The sequence below is a fragment of the Pezoporus occidentalis genome, unplaced genomic scaffold (genome assembly GCF_034315485.1).
Source record: "Pezoporus occidentalis ecotype Australia unplaced genomic scaffold, CSIRO_AGI_Poc_V1 ctg360, whole genome shotgun sequence".
NCBI lineage: Eukaryota > Metazoa > Chordata > Aves > Psittaciformes > Psittacidae > Pezoporus > Pezoporus occidentalis.
In genome coordinates, this window is record NW_026915592.1 from 152,614 (window position 1) to 171,462 (window position 18,849).

Here is an 18,849-nt window from a genome sequence, read left to right on the forward strand (position 1 = left end):
GCCCGAGCGGTGCTCGGAGCCCCCGGTGCCCGGGGAGGGGCTGAGCGGCCCCGCCGTCCGTGCGGCTCCCCCGGCTCCGCTTCCCGGTTACCGTGGCGGGGTAGGGCCTGGCCCGCGCCCGTTGCGTTGCCCAACCAGAGCCCGGCCCGCCCAGAGCCGGTGCCGTTCCTGCAGGGCGGGACGGGAAGCCCGGGAGCCTTTAAAGGCTCGGCCGGCAGCGGGCCCGGTGCTGCGGGCTCGGCGGGCAGCCAGCGCGGTGGGACCGGACCGGACCGGGGTGGCACCGGGACAGGAGGCTCCGTACCCCGGGACCTGCCTGGGGACACGGAAGGGGCCATGGCGGCCACCGGGGCCGGTGCCCTGGGCTGGCGGCTGTGGCTGCTGCTGGTGGCCGTGCACTGGGCTGCAGGTGAGCCAGGGGGTGGAGGCACCAGGGGCAGCACCGGAGCTGGGGCACCGGGGGTGGTGATGGGGGGTCCAGGGTGGTGATGAGGGGGCCAGGGTGGTGATGGGGTGGCTGGAACGGTGATGGGGTGGTTGGAACAGTGATGGGATGGCTGGAGCAGTGATGGGGTGGCTGAGGCAGTGATGGGGTGGCTGGGGGAGTGATGGGGTGCCTACCACAGGGGCAGAGGCAGCACCCAGGGCAGGCAGGATGCTGTAGCAGGGACAGCCCCAGCCTGGCCGCTGCCCACCCCATGCCCATGCTTCCCAGGGGCCCGTCCCTGCAGCCCCAAGTACTTTGGCCGTGATGCCATGGTGTGCGTCTGCAACGCCACGTACTGCGACACGCTGGACCCCGTGGTGCTGCCGGTGCCGGGCACCTACGTCAAGTACGAGAGCAGCAAGGCTGGGAAGCGGCTGGAGCGCAGCGAGGGGAGCTTCCAGCGCAGCCTGCGAGCCCCAGGTACCTGCTGTGGCTGTGGGAGATGGGCAGGACCCTGCCTGCCGCCGGCCGTCACAACAGCTCCCTCCTGCAGACCTCGTCCTGACCGTGGACACGGCGCAGCGGTACCAGGAGGTGAAGGGCTTTGGTGGCTCCATCACTGATGCGGCTGCCATCAACATCTTGTCCCTGCCAGAAACAGCTCAGGATCATCTGCTGTGCTCCTACTTCTCTGAGCAGGGTGAGAGCACTGGGGAGGTGTAAAGGATGGTGACTGGGACTTTGCATGGGTGTCCTCCTGTGCCACTGCCCACCTCTGCCTGTCCTGGTCCTGCAGGGCTGGAGTACAACCTGGTCCGTCTCCCTATGGCCAGCACCGACTTCTCCCTCCATGCCTACACCTATGATGATGTTCCCTTTGACTACGAGCTGAAGCACTTCAGCCTGCGAGATGAGGACACGAAGCTGAAGGTGAGCAGCGGGAAGGAGCGGGAGGGGATGGGGAGTGCAGGGGCTCAGCTCAGCCCATCCCTCTGCCCCCTCCACAGATCCCCCTCCTGCACCGAGCCTTGGCCATGAGCAAGCGGCCGCTGTCGCTCTACGCCAGCCCCTGGACCTCCCCGACCTGGATGAAGACGAGCGAGTCCTTCGTGGGGAAGGGCACCCTGAAGGGGCAGGCGGGGGACAAGTACCACAAGACCTGGGCCAACTACTTTGTACGGTGAGGAGCACCCGGGGACAGGGGAGAGACCCTGCGCTGGGGTCGCCCCATGGCTCACCCCTTGCTCCGCACCCAGGTTCCTGGATGAATACGCCAAACACAACCTGACCTTCTGGGCAGTGACAGCGGAGAACGAGCCCTCGGCTGGGCTGATCAACAACTACCCCTTCCAGTGCCTGGGCTTCACAGCCGAGCAGCAGCGGGACTTCATCGCACGGGACCTGGGCCCCGCGCTGGCCAACAGCTCCCACCGTGGCATCCGCCTCATCATCCTGGATGACAACCGGCTCCACCTCCCGCACTGGGCCAAAGTGGTGAGCGTGGGGTCCAGCAGCACGGCGAGGGGGCAGAGCCCCCTTCCTGTGTCACAGCACGTCCCCGCGGGGCTGGTGCGCTGCCCCATGGGACCCGTGGTGGCTGACGTCTCCCTGCCAGGTCCTGGAGGATGAAGAGGCAGCTCGCTACGTCCATGGCATCGGCATCCACTGGTACCTGGACTTCATCGGTCCCATAAAGGACACGGTGCTGCCCACTCATGAGCTGTTCCCAGACTACTTCATCCTGGCCACGGAGGCGTGCATTGGGGCCCATTTCTGGGAGAGGGATGTGATCCTGGGCTGCTGGGAGCGGGGGAACCAGTACAGCCACAGCATCCTGACGGTGAGGCCCCGGTGCTGCCCCGTGGGGCAGGCCCCAGAGGGTTCCCACTGTGCCATGTCTCCTGTTGGCACCCCGGTCCTTGGGCACCCATCTGGGCTGTCCTGTTGCAGAACCTGAACCACTTTGTGTCTGGCTGGACCGACTGGAACCTGGCCCTGGACCTGGAGGGGGGCCCCAACTGGGTCAAGAACTACGTGGACAGCCCCGTCATTGTGGACAGCAGCGAAGGCATCTTCTACAAACAGCCCATGTTCTACCACATGGGGCACTTCAGGTGGGTCAGGACCCCCCCGACATAGGTTGGGGTCCCCACAGCGTGCTGCCTGGGTCCCAGCTCCATGGTTGCTGTAGCAGCTTGTCAGGACAGGAGCTCTTCTGGGGTCTGACTCCCTTCCTGGGGTTGCTCTTCGCTCCTGCCCATGCAGTAAGTTCATCCCTGAGGGCTCCCAGCGCGTGGGGCTTGTTGCCTCCAGGGAGTCCAAGAAGACAGACCTGGAGTACACGGCGTTCCTGCGCCCCGACGGCGCCGTGGTGGTGGTGGTTCTGAACCGGTGAGTGAGGCACCCAGAGTGGGGCCCTGTCCTGCTGCGCCCTGGGCACCCATGGAGCTGCTGCAGGGCTGACCCCGCTGATCCTCACCCTCCAGGTCTCCACAGAACATCACCTTCGGGCTGGCTGATGGCGTTGGCCTCATCGCAGCCGTGGCTCCAGCCAGCTCCATCCAGACCTACCTGTGGCAGCGGCAGTGATGGGGCTGGGATGCCCATGGCTGGCCAGGGGCTGGATTTTGCTGGTGCTCCACTGGCTCGGGCCTGGGACTGTGGAAGAAGAGTCCCACCACCGCAGTGGAGCCGAGTGCTTGGGCAGCACCAGGCACATGTAGGAGATGCAGGGGCACCGGTGCCCCTTGGGGTGACGCTCCCTCAGGCTGTGAACGCTGTTTCCTGCTGCTCTGCCATTAAATGCTGATGCTGCCTCGATGTCTGATGGGGTCAGGGCTGCAGGAGCATCCCAGCGTGCTGGGCTCAGGGGATGAGCCGGGTCTGGATGTGCTCAGGGCCTCCACAGCGTTCTCCTGAGGCCTTGCAGCGACAGCGATGCCGCCCCGGTGGCAGCAGCCCTGCAGTGCGGGTGCCACCCCCGGCAAGGGTGGGACAACGCGGTCCCCACTGCCCTGAGCAGCTCCAGGGTGCACCAGGGCCCTCGTGATGGAGCCGGGGCAGCTTGAGCAAGAGGGATGAGGACGGGAGTGGGCGCCGAGCGGGGCGCACCCAGGCGGGAGGGAGGAAGCGGGAGGGTGTTGCTGAGCCGAGGATTAGGGCAGGGAGGTCACGGGTGCGGAAGGGCTGAGGCAGGCGCGATGCTGGCGGGGCTGGCAGTGATGCTGCGTGGGCCGGGCGCAGCGTGGTCACCGCGGGATCTTGGCTCATCCCCAGCACACGGCCCGGGGGGGTCCCCCGCGGCCCCGCATCGTGCCCTGGGCAGAGCTGCGGAGCAGAGGGGCAGAGCATCCCGCTGCCAGCACCCCGACATCCCTGTGCCCGCTGCGGGGCTGCTCCACCTGCTGCTGCTTCCCCGCGTCCTCACTCACCGGGTGCCTTTCACGTTTTGCCATTGCTGGTCATAAAAGCTGATGGCCGGATGCTGAATCACCGCGGGACGGAGCCCTCTTCCCTGTGCTCTCTGCCGGAGGACCAAATGGAGAGGGGGGGAATCCTCCAACGTCAGAGAATCACAGAATCAGTGAGGCTGGGAAAGCCCTTTCAGCTCACCCAGTCCCAACTGCCCAGGCCACCACTGCCCCATGGCACTGAGGGTGTGTGAACACTTGCAGGGCCGGTGACTGCAGCCCTGCCCTGGGCAGCCTGTTCCAATGCCTGAGCACCCTCTGGGGAAGGAATTGTTCCTAATACCCAGCACAAAGTGGATTGAAGAGGCTCTGATGAGGGCGCCCGGCACCACCCGCTCCATGCCAAGGAGTTGCCTTTCCCCTGGGTCTCACTTTTCCTGCTCAGCAGGAAGCTCTTATCACCCGGTGTAGATAAGGACCGGCTCCAGCAGCCTCCGCAGCTTCCACCCCAAGGAGCGGTGGGGACCCGGGTTGGCGGCGGGGCTGTTGCTGGGTGGGATGCAAGCAGAGATAGACCCTGAAACAGAGAGGGAAAGGGCGTCGGGAGCACCCCGGGTGGCTGGTGGTGGCCTAAGCTCAGTGTGGGGCAGCAGTGACCCATTAACCTCTCCCAAAAGTGGGGCTCATTACCTTGGGCGTATCAGCTGAGTCACAGCCGGGGGTGGGAGAGCCACGGGGCAGAGGGACAGAGCCAGGAGCTGCCTCCGGAGCTGCCCGTCCCCGGGTGCCCCGGTGGCAGCTGGCCCGGGCTCGGCTCCAGTGGAGCCGTGGGAGCGCAGGGCAGTGCTGCAGGGAAGGAGGAACCCCGCTAGGTTCAATGGCCTCAGAGCTGCCTCTGGGGTGCCAGCAAAGGAGAAAATCCATTGGGAAGCGCTGCTGGTGGAGAGGGGGAGCCAGCGGGGGGGATTCACCCTGCTGAGCCCCGTGTGGATGCTCATGGGCAGATGGAGCAGCGGCTCCCCCCTGGGCCACCCCTGTGCGGAGATGCCGAGGGTGACCCTGCGGCAATGGGTGCACGAACAGGAGCTCCCATCCCACCCTGTCCATGGGAGCAGGCACGGAGCTGAGCTCGGCTCCTGGCACAGCCGGGGTTGGGGCAGCAAGTTCCTTTCCATGGGTCTGGCTGTATATGTATGGGTCTGCTATTGCTGGGGGTGAGGGCAGAGCCCCGGCCATGCAGGAGCTGCTGCTACTGCTGCTGCTTGTTCTTGTTCTTGTTCTGCTTGCTTGTTCTTGCACTGCTTGCTACTTGTTCTACACCTGCATGGCATGTGCTGAGGTGGGGTGAGCAATGCAGCAGCCTGGGGGATGGCAGCAGCCCCAGCTCCTGTGTGCCTGCACCTACCAGGTTGTTCTGCTGCACCGGGTGATGCAGCCACGTTCCCATCCTGGCCAGGGGACTCTGGATCCTCCCCACGCTGAGTGCATGGGGGGAGTGAGGGCACTGGGGTGATGGGCAGGGATAAACGGCCCAAGGTGCTGTTAGAGCAGGGATTCATTCAAACCCTGCCTGGCCAAAGGAAGAAATCAGCTCTTCCTTCAGGGCATTGCAGTGGGTTCAGGGGTGCCCCAAGCTGCATCCCCCTGCGCTGGGGGAGCTTTGCATGCGGTCAGAGCTGCTAAAATGGGATCCCGGCCTCTCTTCTCGGGGCCTGATCCCTTTGCATGGCAGCAGCAGGAGGGGGGCTCCCGGCACTCCCGGCCCTGTGCGGTGATGGTCCAGGACCAGCAGAAGGTGTGGGGTGGGGAGGGAGCGAGGAGGAGCTGTGGGGGTGGTTGAGGCCCTGCGGAGGGAGGTCTTGGAGCAAGGTGAGGTGGGGAGGCTGGAGCCGCCTGGGGAGGAGCAGTCGGAGCAGCCGGGGCAGAGCTGGGTGGGTGCCGGGAGCGATGGACCCACCGCAGCCTCCTGCAAGGGGCTTTGGGATGGAGCTGGGGAGCGCAGCCCGTGCCCCCATCCCCACCCGGGCTGGGTGTGCCCCTGCCCGCAGGCTCTGCCCTCCGGGCGGACACGGAGGGACCATGGGCGCTGTCAGTGCAGTGGGCTGGATGCTGCTGCTGCTGCAGGCAGTGCCCTGGGCTGCAGGTGGGTGCAAGGACGGTGTTTGGGGTGGCAATGGGGCGGCGTGGCCGGGGTGGTGGCCTGGGATGGGAGCCCAGTGCCCAGGGGGGCGATGGGGGGGCGCAGGGAGGTGATGGGGTGCTTGGGACAGCCCCAGCCCGGCCGCTGCCCACCCCCTGCCCGTGCTCCCCAGGGGCCCGGCCCTGCAGCCCCAAATACTTTGGTGGCGGGGCCATGGTGTGCGTCTGCAACGCCACGTACTGCGACACGCTGGACCCCGTGGTGCTGCCGGCGCCGGGCACCTACGTCAAGTACGAGAGCAGCAAGGCCGGGAAGCGGCTGGAGCGCAGCGAGGGGAGCTTCCAGCGCAGCGCCGTGACCCCAGGTACCTGCTGCAGCCGAGCGGGTGCCAGCGCAGCCGCCAGCAGCGTGCGCTGAGCCGGGGTCTCCATCGCAGGGCTGCTGCTCACAGTCAACATGTCCGTGTTGTACCAGCGCGTGAAGGGCTTCGGCGGCTCCCTCTCCGATGCTGCTGCCCTCAACATCCTGGCACTGTCACCGCCGGCCCAGGACAAGCTGCTGCAATCCTACTTCTCGGAGGGAGGTGAGCAGGGGGCGGGGGGCGGCTCAGGGGGTCCCCGGTGGTGGCTGTGTCCCTGTCCCCACCACTGGGACACCCATGGCCTGGCTGCTCCAGGGCTGCTCGATGCCTTTCCTGCTCCACAGGGATTGAATACAACCTCCTCCGGCTCCCCATGGCTTGCAGCGACTTCTCCATGCGCCCCTACAGCTACGACGATGTCGCCGACGACTACGAGCTGAAGCACTTCAAGCTGGCGGAGGAGGATGTGAAGATGAAGGTGGGAGGCTGAAGCACCTTGTCCCATCTTGTGCTGGAGCTCCTGTGTGTGCCGGGACCCCCGTGACTGCGTGGGATGCATGGGGACAGCCTGTGGGAGCTGGCACCTCCTCCAGGGCACGTCCCGGCGCATCCTGGCTGGCACCGGCAAGGCGCAGAGCAGGGCACAGTGCCATGGGGTGTTGCTCCCTGGTGCCGTTCTCCCCATGGGTCCTTTGAGGTGCTCCAATCCCTCCCTGGGCCGGGTGGTACCGGGGGGGAGGCTGCAGCTGGAGCTGAGCCCATCCCTCTGCCCCCTCCTGCAGATCCCCCTCCTGCACCGAGCCTCGGCCATGAGCAAGCGGCCGCTGTTGCTCTATGGCAGCCCCTGGACAGCCCCAGCCTGGATGAGGAGCAACGGGGATGTCCGCGGGAAGGGCACACTCAAGGGGCAGGCGGGGGACAAGTACCACAAGACCTGGGCCAACTACTTCATCAAGTAGGGTCCCCTCGGGGCCCGGATGGGGCGGGTGGGCAGAGGGAGGGATGGGGTGCGCAGAGGGAGATGGGGTGGGCAGAGGGAGATGGGGTGGGCAGAGGGAGGGATGGGGTGCGCAGAGGGAGATGGGGTGGGCAGAGGGAGATGGGGTGGGCAGAGGGAGGGTGGGGTGCGCAGAGGGAGATGGGGTGGGCAGAGGGAGATGGGGTGGGCAGAGGGAGATGGAGTGGGCAGAGGGAGGGATGGGGTGGGCAGAGGGAGGGATGGGGTGGGCAGAGGGAGGGATGGGGTGCGCAGAGGGAGATGGGGTGGGCAGAGGGAGATGGGGTGGGGATGGGGTGCGCAGAGGGAGATGGGGTGGGCAGAGGGAGATGGGGTGGGCAGAGGGAGGGATGGGGTGGGCAGAGGGAGAAATGGGGTGGGCAGAGGGAGATGAGGTGGGCATAGGGAGATGGGGTGGGCAGAGGGAGATGGGGTGGGCAGAGGGAGGGATGGGGTGGGCAGAGGGAGGGATGGGGTGCGCAGAGGGAGATGGGGTGGGCAGAGGGAGATGGGGTGGGCAGAGGGAGGGATGGGGTGGGCAGAGGGAGGGATGGGGTGGGCAGAGGGAGGAATGGGGTGGGCAGAGGGAGATGAGGTGGGCAGAGGGAGGGATGGAGTGGGCAGAGGGAGATGGGGTGGGCAGAGGGAGGGATGGAGCAGGCAGAGCTGGCGCGGCTGATGCTGCCCTCCCTTGCCCACGCCAGGTTCCTGGATGAATACGCCAAACACAACGTGACCTTCTGGGCCGTGACGGTGCAGAACGAGCCCCTCGCTGCGATCCTCACCCCCCCCAAGTTCCCCACCATCGTCTTCACGGCCGAGCAGCAGCGGGACTTCGTGGTCCAGGACCTGGGCCCCGCGCTGGCCCAGAGCTCCCACCGCACCCGGCTCATCATCCTGGACGACCAGCGCATCCACCTCCCGCACTGGGCCAAAGTGGTGAAGGGCAAAGCCACCCTGTCCTGCTCCTTCCTCTTCCTCCTTGCCCCGTCCCACCCAAGCCTTGGAGTTTAGGTGCAAACCAAGCCGGCGGCCGCTCCCACCCCACAGAGCGCAGCAGAGCCGAGTCTGCTGGAGCCGGCTCCCTCGGCTGCAGCCTCCTCGCAGCTGCCCGGCTGCGGCAGGGACGGGAGGTGGCATCCGCGCCCCGGGTTCCTGCGGCGCGGCGCGCACAGGAGCTGCTGGCACCGGCAGGGCTCCGGCTGCTTCGTCTCAGCCCTCGCAGCGCTCCCAGAGCCGCTTGCGGGAATCGCCGTTAACCGAAAGGACACGAAACGCGCTCCTGCCGCGGGCTCGAGCGGGGCTGCGGCTGCAGGGGACGGGCAGGGCCGGGCTGCAAGGGGGATGCGGAGGGAGGACCGGGAGCTGTGCATGGGTGAGGAGCCCAATGAGGGGCACGTCTGCCCCACACACCCATCGCTCTGGATCATGAGCACATGGCCCTAGGAGACCCCAGTACGGGTTCCATGCATCCATCCACATGGGGCCCAGGTGGGCCTATTGCTCTCTACAACTGCCCGAGAGGAGGATGGAGCCGGGAGGGGTCTGGTCTCTGCTCCCAGGGAGCAGGGGATGGGAATGGTTGGACGGGATGAGCTGAAAGGTCTTTTCCAACCCAGTCGATTCCATGGTGTGAGGTGTCTGCTCTGCTCCCCCCACCAGGTCCTGGGCAATGCCACCGCTGCCCGCTACGTCGCCGGCATTGGGGTTCACTGGTACCTGGACAGCATCGTCCCCCCGCGCTGCAGCCTGGAGGCCACGCACGAGCTCTTCCCCCACCACTTCCTGCTCTACACAGAGGCCTGCAGCGGGTTCCTCACCTTCCGCTTCTCCGTGTCCCTGGGCTGCTGGGACCGGGGGCAGCGCTACAGCCACAGCATCCTCACGGTACGGCCTCCCCCGGCACTGCCCACCCGGGGCTGGGGGCTCAGCTCTGCTCAGCCCCATTCCCTCCTGACCAGGTCCTGAACCACTTTGTGTCCGGTTGGACCGACTGGAACCTGGCCCTGGACATGAAGGGGGGCCCCAACTGGGTCAAGAACTACGTGGACAGCCCCGTCATCGTGGACAGCAGCAAGGACGTCTTCTACAAGCAGCCCATGTTCTACCACATGGGGCACTTCAGGTGGGGCACGTTTGGGAGTGGGGCGGGGGTGATGCCACCAGCCTGAGAGGGGGTCCCCATCCCTGTCCTGGTGCTGTCCCCGCAGCAAGTTCATCCCCGAGGGCTCGCAGCGCGTGGGGCTGCAGCGGAGCCGCCGGTGCCTCATCTGCCAGCTCGAGCACGTGGCCGTTGTGCGCCCCGATGGGGCCCTGGTCCTGGTGGTGCTCAACAGGTCAGTGGGGCAGGGCCCATGGGGACACCCGGCTGTGGCCAGGCCGGTGCGCTCAGCTCCTCTCGCCCCCAGGTCTGCCTGGGACGTGCCCTTTGGGATCCAGGACCCTGCCATCGGCTTCATCAAGACTGTGGCTCCGGCCAACTCCATCCAGACCTACCTGTGGCGCCAGCAGTGATGGCCGGGACGGCGCTGGGGCTGGTGCTGAGCCGGGGGGGACCTCTGGGGGTCCCCCTGCGATGATGGAAGCCGCTGGTGACCACTGCAAGGGGCTCTGTGTGCTCCCTGCGCTGCGCCCCTGCTGCTCCGGTGCTTCCCAGCTCCCCCCAGCCCCACTGCTCCGTGTCCTGGCCCTCGCTCCCACACGTGGCTCCCATGGACCCTTCGCGTGCGCCAAGCGGAGCCGTGACGCGGCCGCTCCGGTATGCGCCATCCCGTCAGCGTTTCCTCTGCGCGCTCGGAAACAGCGCGGTTTTCCTCGGGAAGGGCCGCTCCGGAGGGCTCCGTGTGGGGCTGCCATGCCGATGGCTGCAGCTGGAGCCGCAGCCGCCCGCCAGCGCCTGATGGCTTTCAGATGTGCTCTGGGTTTACCCCAACCCGCCTTCGTTTCCCTCTTTATTAAACCGAAATCCCGCTGCAGCAAAGGGAACTCGCTCTGTGTCCTCCTGCGCCAAGCGGGGCTGACGCCATCCCACAGCTCCCGCTGGCCGCATCCAGCCACCCTCCGCACAGACTCCCCTCTATTCTGGCCGTGGAGCTGGCAGCCCACAATTACCTGGCCGTCCTGTTTGCTCTCCTTAAATACCAGTTACAGTGTTTGCTCGCTCCAGCTTTTGGGAACGTTACCAGCATCTTTGAAGTGATGGAATGAGAAAGCCAGAGCGCTCCTTGGCAGCGTCCCCTGTGTGCGAGCCGCGGAGCTGCTGATGCTGGGGGAAAACTCATCAAAGGAGAGGTTTAGCAGCTGGATGGAGCGCGGCAGGGAGGTGGCACCAGGCTCCGTCTGAACCCTGCTCATGGAGCACGTCCATGGCCGGAGGGATTGCTCCCATCGCCCACGTGTGCCTGGACCAGGGTTGTCCCCTTGGCCACCCGCATCAGGGGAACACTGGGGCCGGGCCGAGGCTGCCTCTCCCGTGGCTCCTGTTTCTCCTGATGCGGGTGCCTGCAATTAGGGAGATCCCGAAGGAGGAGGTGCAGAGCCCAGACTTGTTTTGATGATCGTAAACCACTGCAGCCTGCTCCACCCAGCCCCATTGTGGGCCTGGGGCGCAGGCGTGGGGGGTACAGCCACACAGCAGGGGGGAGCAGCACCCATAGCCCCCCACTGCACCTATGGCACCCTCACAGCGGCCCTGGTGATGCCTCTGCCCACTGCTGGTACAGCCACATGCAGGGGATGGTGGCTGCTGCTGGGTGGGTCTCAAGGCTGAGCCCCCATGGGATCCTCGGCCCGTTTGGGGTGTCCCAGGGGAGATGAGGTGGCTGCTGTGGGGCTCTTCCCAAGGGGAGCGCTGTGCTGGGGCGGGGTGCGGTGGCACTTGGGGGGCACCCCACTGGGACAGGACTGGGAGCTGCGGTGAGTGTTGAAAGCTCTCGCAGGAGCCAGGTTGCAAAACCATCCCCGGGCTCCAGCTGGGAGCCCTATGGGCTGTCCCGGCCCGACTCACCTTTCCTGCTCCACCGGCCGCCGCCGCCGCCCTCCCCGCGGAGCCACGGAGCAGGTCCTGCCGCCCGCGCCCACAGAGACGCAGCAGAGGGATCCTGGGCTGCAGGTGGGTACCGCGGCTCCGGAGCTGCCGGTGGGGATGGGGACGGCCCCAGAGCAGGACAGCGCTGAGGCCGTGCCCAGGGAACGGGAGGGGATGCGCGGGACCGGCCCCGGCCCCATCCCGCACAGTGAGCTCCCTGCCCCACACCGTCCCACCCGCACTCCCCTGCAGCACCGGGTGTGGAGCAGGCTCATCCCATGCCCCCATGGAGAAGCTCCTATCCCAGGGCGGGGTGGGAGGACCAGCAGGGAGCAGGGCAATGTGGGACCCCTTGGTGCTGGGAGCTTGAGCCCCAAAGCACCGTGTGAGGACAAGCCCTGGCTGCCGCGCTTGTGGGGTTGGGAGCGTGGAGCTGTTGGCTGCGGCACCGGGAACGTGTGGAGCATCAGGACATGGCACAGCCATGGGACAAGCAAGGAGTGGGAGGGATGTGATGGGAGTGAAGTGAATCATGGAATGCAGTCAGTGAAGCTGGAAAAGCCCTTTCATCTCATCCAGCCCCATCTGCCAAGGCCACCACTAAGCCATAGCACTGAGGGGGTGTGAACACCTCCAGGACCGGTGCCTGCAGCACTCTCCTGGGCAGCCTGATCCAGTGGGGCAGGAATTGTTCCTCGGCTCCATCTAAACCTGCCCTGGTGCAGCTTGAGGCCGGTTCCTTTTGTCCCATCCCTTGTTCCTCGGGAGCAGAGCCCAGCCCCTCCTGGCTCCATCCTCCTGTCAGGCACTTGTAGGGAGCCATCAGGTCCCCCCTGATCCTTCTCCATCTGAACCCCCCAGGTCCCTCAGCCCTTCCCCATCACTTGTGCTCCAGCAGGGAACCGGTTGCTGACACCGCTCACCCGCTCCCAGCCTGGTTCTTGTCCCCAGAGGTGCGATGGGGCTGGGCAGTGCCAGGGCCCTGGGCTGGCTCCTGCTGGCGCAGGCAGCGTGGCGAGCAGCAGGTAGGTGCTGGTGCCGTGCCCGGGGCCGGAGGGCAGCGCTTTGGTGTCCATGGTGAGCCGGGCTCCCAGCCGGTGCCTCCTCCCGCAGGTGGCCGTCCCTGCGATGCCAAGGACTTCGGGCAGGGCTCCCTGGTGTGCGCCTGCAGCGCCGCGTACTGTGACACCCTGGACCCCGTGGTGCTGCCGGCGCCGGGCACCTACGTGAGGTACGAGAGCAGCAAGGCCGGGAAGCGGCTGGAGCGCAGCCAGGGGAGCTTCCAGCGCAACGCAGCCACCCCAGGTACCCGGTGGGGCCGGACGTGGGGCACGGAGCCCATCCCTGCCTGCGGCTGCGATGGTTTCTGTCCCCTGCAGATTTCCACCTCACCCTGGACACGGCGCAGCGCTACCAGAAGGTGAAGGGCTTCGGTGGCTCCGTCACAGACTCGGCTGCCATCAACATCTTGTCCCTGTCCAAGGATGCTCAGAATCACCTTCTCCGCTCCTACTTCTCCGAGGAGGGTGAGCCTGAGGCAGGGCGATGCTGCGGCGCGGTGGGGCTGCTCCGACCTCTTCTGCTCAGGGTCTGGCTCCTGAGGCCCCTGCCGAGGGGCTGCTCCCCCCAAAGACACCCCAGGGATGTCCATCACCACCCATGTCCCCAGGCATCGAGTACAACCTCGTGCGCGTCCCCATGGCCAGCACCGACTTCTCTGTCCGCCTGTACACCTATGCTGATGCAGAGGGTGACTTCGAGCTGAAGCACTTCAACCTGACAGAGGAGGATACGCGGATGAAGGTGAGTCCCAGAGGGTGAGCCCGGGTGGGATGGGATGGGATGGGATGGGGAAGGGGAGCACCTTCCCACTGATGGGGAGGGAGGGCACTCATCCTGCTGCCCATGATGCTGGCACTGAGGCATGCCCAGAGCACCGGCTGCCATCCCGGTTCTCTGCAGATCCCCATCCTCCGGGCAGCCCAGGCAATGGCCAAGCGCCCGCTGTCGCTCTACGCCAGCCCCTGGACCTCCCCGGTGTGGATGAAGACGAACGGCGCGATGACGGGGAGGGGGACGCTGAAGGGCAGCCCCGGGGACAAGTACCACCAGGCCTGGGCCAAGTACTTCATCCGGTGAGGGGCTGCGGAGCGCGGTGGGTGCCGGGGCACAGGGCCGGCGCTGCCACAACGGGGCCCCTCACCGTGTGCCGCACACCCAGGTTCCTGGATGAATACGCCAAACACAACCTGACCTTCTGGGCAGTGACAGCGGGGAACGAGCCCACGGCTGGGGAGATCATCTTCTACCCCTTCCAGTGCCTGGGCTTCTCCCCCGAGCACCAGCGGGACTTCATCGCACGGGACCTGGGCCCCGCGCTGGCCAACAGCTCCCACCGCGACGTCCGCCTCATCATCCTGGATGACCAGAGGGTGATGCTGCCCTACTGGGCTGAGGTGGTGAGTGCCCGTATCTGCTGTCATGGCCCAATGCGGCTCTCCCAGCCCTGGGCACCGGTGACCCTCTTCTCCTGCCAGGTCCTCAAAGACCCCGTGGCTGCCAGCTACATCAGCGGCATCGGCATCCACTGGTACCTGGACTTCCTGGCGCCCATCGACCTCACGCTGTCCATCACCCACCACCTCTTCCCGGATTATTTCCTCCTCTCCACCGAGGCTTCTGCCGGCTCCTACTTTTGGGAGCCCAGGGTGGTGCTGGGCGGCTGGGACCGCGGCAGCAAGTACAGCCACAGCATCCTGACGGTAGGGCTCGGCTGGGGACACGGACGTGCCACCCCCCTGCGCCCTCCGCAGCTCAGCACCATCATCTGCCCCACAGAACCTCAACAACTACGTGACGGGTTGGACTGACTGGAACCTGGCCCTGGACATGAAGGGGGGCCCCAACTGGAGCAAGAACTACGTGGACAGCCCAATCATCGTGGACAGCAGCAAGGACGTCTTCTACAAGCAGCCCATGTTCTACCACATGGGGCACTTCAGGTGGGGCATGGCTGGGAGTGGGGCGGGGGTGATGCCAGCAGCCTGAGAGGGGGTCCCCATCGCTGCCCTGGTGCTGTCCCCGCAGCAAGTTCATCCCGGAGGGCTCGCAGCGTGTGGGGCTCGCTGTGTCCAAGAGGTGCCACCGCTGTGACCTGGAGCACTCGGCGTTCCTGCGCCCTGACGGCGCCGTGGTCCTGGTGGTCCTGAACCGGTGAGTGCCTGAGCCCTGTGCCCGGCCCGGAGCACGGCTGCCTCCTGACCTGCGACCCCTTCGCCTTCCCCACAGCTCCCCTGCGGACGTGTCCTTCGGGATCTCTGACCCACGGGTTGGCTTCTTCGAGGCCACGGCTCCCAGTGACTCCATCCAGACGTTCCTCTGGAAGCAGCCAGCCTAGGATGGATGTGGCTCGTGGAGAAGGGAGCTGCTGGCACCAGGAGTGTGGTGCTGGAGGGGGGCTTGGGGACAGGCCCCTGTGTGGGGCTGGGGACACCGCAGGGGACCTGGTTGATCCAAGGGCTGTGATGCCTGCTCTTTTCTAGATGTTTTCATACAATAAACAGGTTTTCTACAGCCTCGCCTGCAGCCCCTCTGCCCTCCCTTGCTGGACCGTGCCAGGGGCCAGAGGAGGCAGGTTTGGGGCGCAGGTACCTGCTGTGAGCTCTATGGGGTTCCTGGGGGCACCCTGGGGACTGGGCCCATGCAGCAGGGAGGCAAAGGGCTGTCACCCCAAGGGACAGCATCCCCCCCACTGCAGCATCCCCTGGGCAGGCACCAGGAGCTGGCAGGGACCGGGAGCTGGGATTGAGCACAGAGCCCAGACGTCAGCAGCTCCGGCCAGAGCAGGCGGCTGCGGTTTCTGCCGCTGGAGCAGCATCAGCCCTCCCCGGCTAATGGGAACCGGGAGCGCCGGGTACATACTTCCCGAGTGACGTGATGGGGGGAGAGGGCCCGGGGGGGCTGCATTGACTCATCCCTTTCCCGTGGGGCCCCTCGAGCTGGGCCAGCACGGGGGAGGCTCCAGCGCCGGTCCTGGCACCGCGGCTTCGCTCCCACCACACCGCGGCTCCCCCCCCGCCATCGCACACACGCGGGGGGGTGGCACAGCCCGTCCCTGCCCCGAACAAGCGAGCGCTGTTTCCTGGCCCCGTTTCCATCGCAGCCGCTCGGGGTGCCCCGGGGGAGCCCCGCGGTGCTGCAGGGACCCGCGGAGCCTGGGTGGCCGCGATGCGCCCTTGGCAGAGCCAGCGGCAGCGGCTCCCCGCTGCGGGCGGGGGCACGGAGGCAAACGGAGCCGGGAGGGAGCCCTGCGGCGGCCACCGCCGCTCCTGCCCGCACCCTGCGAGCGCCGGGGGCCAGCACCGGGAGCGGGGATCCCGGTACCCATCCAGCAGCAGCGAGCGGGGCTCTGGGTGCCCATCCAGTACCCTGAGCCCGCCGAGCGAGGCTGGGACACGCACATCCCACCGCCATCCCAGGGGAAGCAGAGGCTGACGATGGAGGTGCAGTGGTTGCACAGGCTCTGCAGAGACTTGAGAGCACTCGTGCCCCTCCAGGCCATGCCAAATCCTGCCAAGGAGCCCAGGTCTTCATGCTACAGCACCCAGGAAAGCCAGGCCGGCAGCAGCGTGGGGACACACACACACACACACACACTGGCCCCCCAGAACCTGCTGCCTGCTCTGCTGGGATACTGTGGGACAGGGGAGATGATGGGCTCAGCCCCACAGCTGCTGGAGAAAGGACAGGGGATGCTGCTGAGATGCTCACAGATGCTTTCAAGAACCTCAAACCCCACTGTCCTTCCCTTCACCCCATCCCCAGACAGCCCCGAGGCCGGGGAGAAGAGCTGGAGCTGCAGGAGGATGCAGTAGTGAGACAGAGCAGGCATGGAACGGGACACCGCATCAGTGCCTGCTGCAGCTCTCCAGCCTGTGCAAGTGGGGAGACTGGGAAGGGAACCGAGCTGCTGGGAGGGCAGGTGTGATGCCGGGGACATTTATTGGCGTGGCAGCGCACTCCCCACGGAGAGCTGCAGTTCCCGGCAGGATGCGGAGCGGAGCATCCCCAGGGAGCGATGCTGCCACGCTCCGGTGTAAAAACAGTCAGTTCCAGGACCAGGGCGAGCGGCTCTTCCTCACTCCTCCTCCTCCTCTTCCTCCTCCTGCATGGCGATGGGCTGGCGGGCGGCCGGCCCCGCGCCGCCGCGCTGGATGGACACGATGCCACTGAGGAAGGCGTAGCCCAGCATGGCCGCCAGCCCCACCAGCACCGACAGCAGCTGGTTCCGCCGCTTGTGTGGGTCCTCCTCGGCCTCATCGGTGCCCGCTGCCCGGGGGGCGCTGCCCGGGTGCTCTGCTGGGGGAACAGAGCCAGGATGCGGTGAGGGCACAGAGCACCCTGAGCCCACTGGGTGAGGGGTGGGGGGGCACGCATCTCACCTCCGTCCCAGGGGAAGTAGAGGCTGAGGATGGAGGTGCAGTAGTTGCACAGGTTCTGCAGGGACTTGAGGTGCTGCTGCAGTTTCCCATTGGGAAGTTTCGCCTTCAGGAGCGGCGCCAGGCGGCTGAAGACGAAGGCGTCGAGGGAGGCTGGCCTGGGGCACAGAGACCTGCCCTGAGTCACTGCCCCAACCCAAAGCCATCAACCACATGGGCCACCCCCTGTGCCCCAGGGGAGGGCAGGCAGCACCTCCTCCCTCTCTGCTTCCAACCCCAAGGTGAGGACAGGGGGGAGCGGGATGATCCCACCCGGGAGCTGGCTCCAACAAGAGATGGGGCTGGTGGCATCTCCTGCTGCCATGGAAGCCTGGGGGCTGCGGGTCCCCTGTGGACCATGGGGTCGGTCCTGTGTGTGTGGAGCATCCTCCCCCTGCAGCCACCTACGAGTCTCCGAAGAAAAACTTCTGGGATCCGAGGCGCTGGGACAGGAGCGTCAGACATTCCCGAGCATCCCGGTACAGCTGGAGCAGGAGGAGAGAGGGCTGTCACCCCCCAGCCACGCAGTGGAACACGGGGAGCGGGACCGGAGTGCTCAGCCAGGGTGAACCCCGGAGCCCGATGAGGAGCTGCTGTGCCCGAAGCACATCCCCTCACCTCCTTCTCCAGCTTCTCCTCATCCTCCATGTAGCTGTCTCCCCACAGAAGCTGCAGCCGCTCAAGGTGTTGCTTGTGCATGCAGTTGGGCAGGAAGAAGTTCAGGGGGAAGGGGATGGTTTCCGCGTACCACTTCCGCGTGTGCTCCACGTAGTTCTTTGCGTCCACCCAGAAGGTGTGGATCTGCAGCGGGGAGCACCCCGTGCCCAGGCTATGGTGGGGCTGAACCCGTGCCCGGCACTGCTCACCCAGGCACTGAGTGCCCCAGAGACCCCGAGGGGCTGAGGGAGCAGCGGGGTCACCACTGCTGCCACAGCAGAGCCCAGCACCCCCATCCCTGCTCCTGCTGCTCCAAACCCTGCGCTTTGATCCCTGAGAAGAGAACTCACCAGCACCGGCAGCAGCTTCTCCTCCAGCAGGGACACGAAGGCCAGCGTGTCCGCCCCTTGCGCAGCAGAGAGGTCGTAGTCAGCGTTGTACTTCTGCAGGGCAACACAATGGGACGATCCAGCAAGGAAGGGCCAAATCCTGCCCCCTCCTTCCAGGGGTCTCCAGTGCCCCACGGGTGCCCCTCATTACCCCCATACCTGTTTCCTGAGGTGGGTTATGATCTGCTCCATTTTGGAGATGGTGCCGTTGTCCCTTGTCTTCAAGGCCGGCAGGCGCCCTGAGGGCAGGAGAGGGGATTGGTGCAGGCATCGGTGCCGGGGCAAGGGCTCCCTATGCTCGGGTAAGGGATGCAAGGCAGAGGGGCACACGGTAGTGCGGGGGGGTGCAATGGGACAGGGGGAGCAATGGGGCAGGGGATGCAATGGGACAAGGGGTGCAATGGGGCAGGGGGTACAATTGGGGCAGGGGATGCAATGGGGCAGGAGCGCACTGGGGCAGGGAGTGCAATGGGGGGGTTGCACTGGGTCGGATGGTCCCGGCTGCCGGGCGGTGCCGGTAACCCGGGGGGGGGGGGGTTCCTTACCGGAGGGGCTCCTCCAGGGGCTGGAGACCCGGTGAACCTTCAGCGGCGCGCCCGTGAACCGCGCGTACGTCTGCAAGGGGAGAGCGGCGGCGGGAGCGGGGGCTCGGCCGGACGGGGCGCACCGAGCCCGGCCCCGCCGCCGCCGCCGCCCCGGCCCCGGCGCCGCTCACCAGCACGGCCAAGCAGTCGGGGTCCACCGAGGGCAGCCCCCAGCCCCCGGCCCAGCAGAACAGCTCCATGGGCGCCGCCATCTTCCCGCCCGACCCGGAACCACACGGGCCAGCTCCGCCCGTCCCCACCGCGGGGCGGCTCCGCCACCGGCCCGGGGCCGCCCCTTGTCCGAGCGCAGCTCCCGGGGCAGGGGCGGCCGCTGCCGCCGTCCCAGCGCCCCGCACGTGTCAGTGGAAGGGGAACGGGGC

The 18,849-nt window shown here is 66.7% G+C and overlaps 2 protein-coding genes across 6 annotated transcripts; one reads left to right on the forward strand and one right to left on the reverse strand.

The window, feature by feature from the left end:
• Nucleotides 1–176: 176 nt before the first annotated feature.
• Nucleotides 177–15,352, forward strand: GBA1 (glucosylceramidase beta 1). Of its 5 annotated transcripts, none has more exons than XM_062630903.1 (10): nt 177–409; nt 6,150–6,341; nt 12,742–12,888; nt 13,032–13,165; nt 13,325–13,497; nt 13,584–13,821; nt 13,900–14,124; nt 14,201–14,364; nt 14,450–14,575; nt 14,651–15,330. In XM_062630903.1, exons 1-10 carry the CDS (start codon nt 337–339, stop codon nt 14,757–14,759), a joined length of 1,581 nt encoding a protein of 526 aa, XP_062486887.1. In that variant the 5' UTR covers nt 177–336; the 3' UTR covers nt 14,760–15,330. The 5 variants fall into 5 exon arrangements, with proteins under 5 accessions (XP_062486887.1, XP_062486889.1, XP_062486888.1 ...); XM_062630905.1 differs by lacking the exons at nt 12,742–12,888; nt 13,032–13,165; nt 13,325–13,497; ... (3 more) ...; nt 14,450–14,575; nt 14,651–15,330 and adding exons at nt 6,414–6,560; nt 6,683–6,816; nt 7,121–7,293; ... (3 more) ...; nt 9,546–9,671; nt 9,744–10,320; XM_062630904.1 differs by lacking the exons at nt 6,150–6,341; nt 12,742–12,888; nt 13,032–13,165; ... (4 more) ...; nt 14,450–14,575; nt 14,651–15,330 and adding exons at nt 716–907; nt 981–1,127; nt 1,224–1,357; ... (4 more) ...; nt 2,693–2,818; nt 2,914–3,247.
• Nucleotides 15,353–16,344: 992 nt separating this feature from the next.
• On the reverse strand, nt 16,345–18,758 carry MTX1 (metaxin 1). Its single transcript, XM_062630918.1, has 8 exons — nt 18,601–18,758; nt 18,431–18,500; nt 18,045–18,124; nt 17,847–17,939; nt 17,458–17,640; nt 17,248–17,324; nt 16,804–16,958; nt 16,345–16,720 (listed from the first exon to the last, which is right to left on the reverse strand). Exons 1-8 carry the CDS (start codon nt 18,679–18,681, stop codon nt 16,500–16,502), a joined length of 960 nt encoding a protein of 319 aa, XP_062486902.1. The 5' UTR covers nt 18,682–18,758; the 3' UTR covers nt 16,345–16,499.
• Between the last annotated feature and the right edge of the window lie 91 nt (nt 18,759–18,849).

Coding starts and splice junctions, on each gene's coding strand:
- GBA1 (XM_062630908.1), top strand. CDS start 5,785: ATGGACCCACCGCAGCCTCCTGCAAGGGGCTTTGGGATGGAGCTGGGG. Junction 9,223..9,296: donor ACAGCCACAGCATCCTCACG/GTACGGCCTCCC, acceptor CCTCCTGACCAG/GTCCTGAACCACTTTGTGTC. Junction 9,672..9,743: donor GTCCTGGTGGTGCTCAACAG/GTCAGTGGGGCA, acceptor TCTCGCCCCCAG/GTCTGCCTGGGACGTGCCCT.
- MTX1 (XM_062630918.1), bottom strand. CDS start 18,681: ATGGCGGCGCCCATGGAGCTGTTCTGCTGGGCCGGGGGCTGGGGGCTG. Junction 18,125..18,430: donor CCCCTGGAGGAGCCCCTCCG/GTAAGGAACCCC, acceptor TCCTGCCCTCAG/GGCGCCTGCCGGCCTTGAAG. Junction 17,325..17,457: donor AGGAGAAGCTGGAGAAGGAG/GTGAGGGGATGT, acceptor CTCCTGCTCCAG/CTGTACCGGGATGCTCGGGA.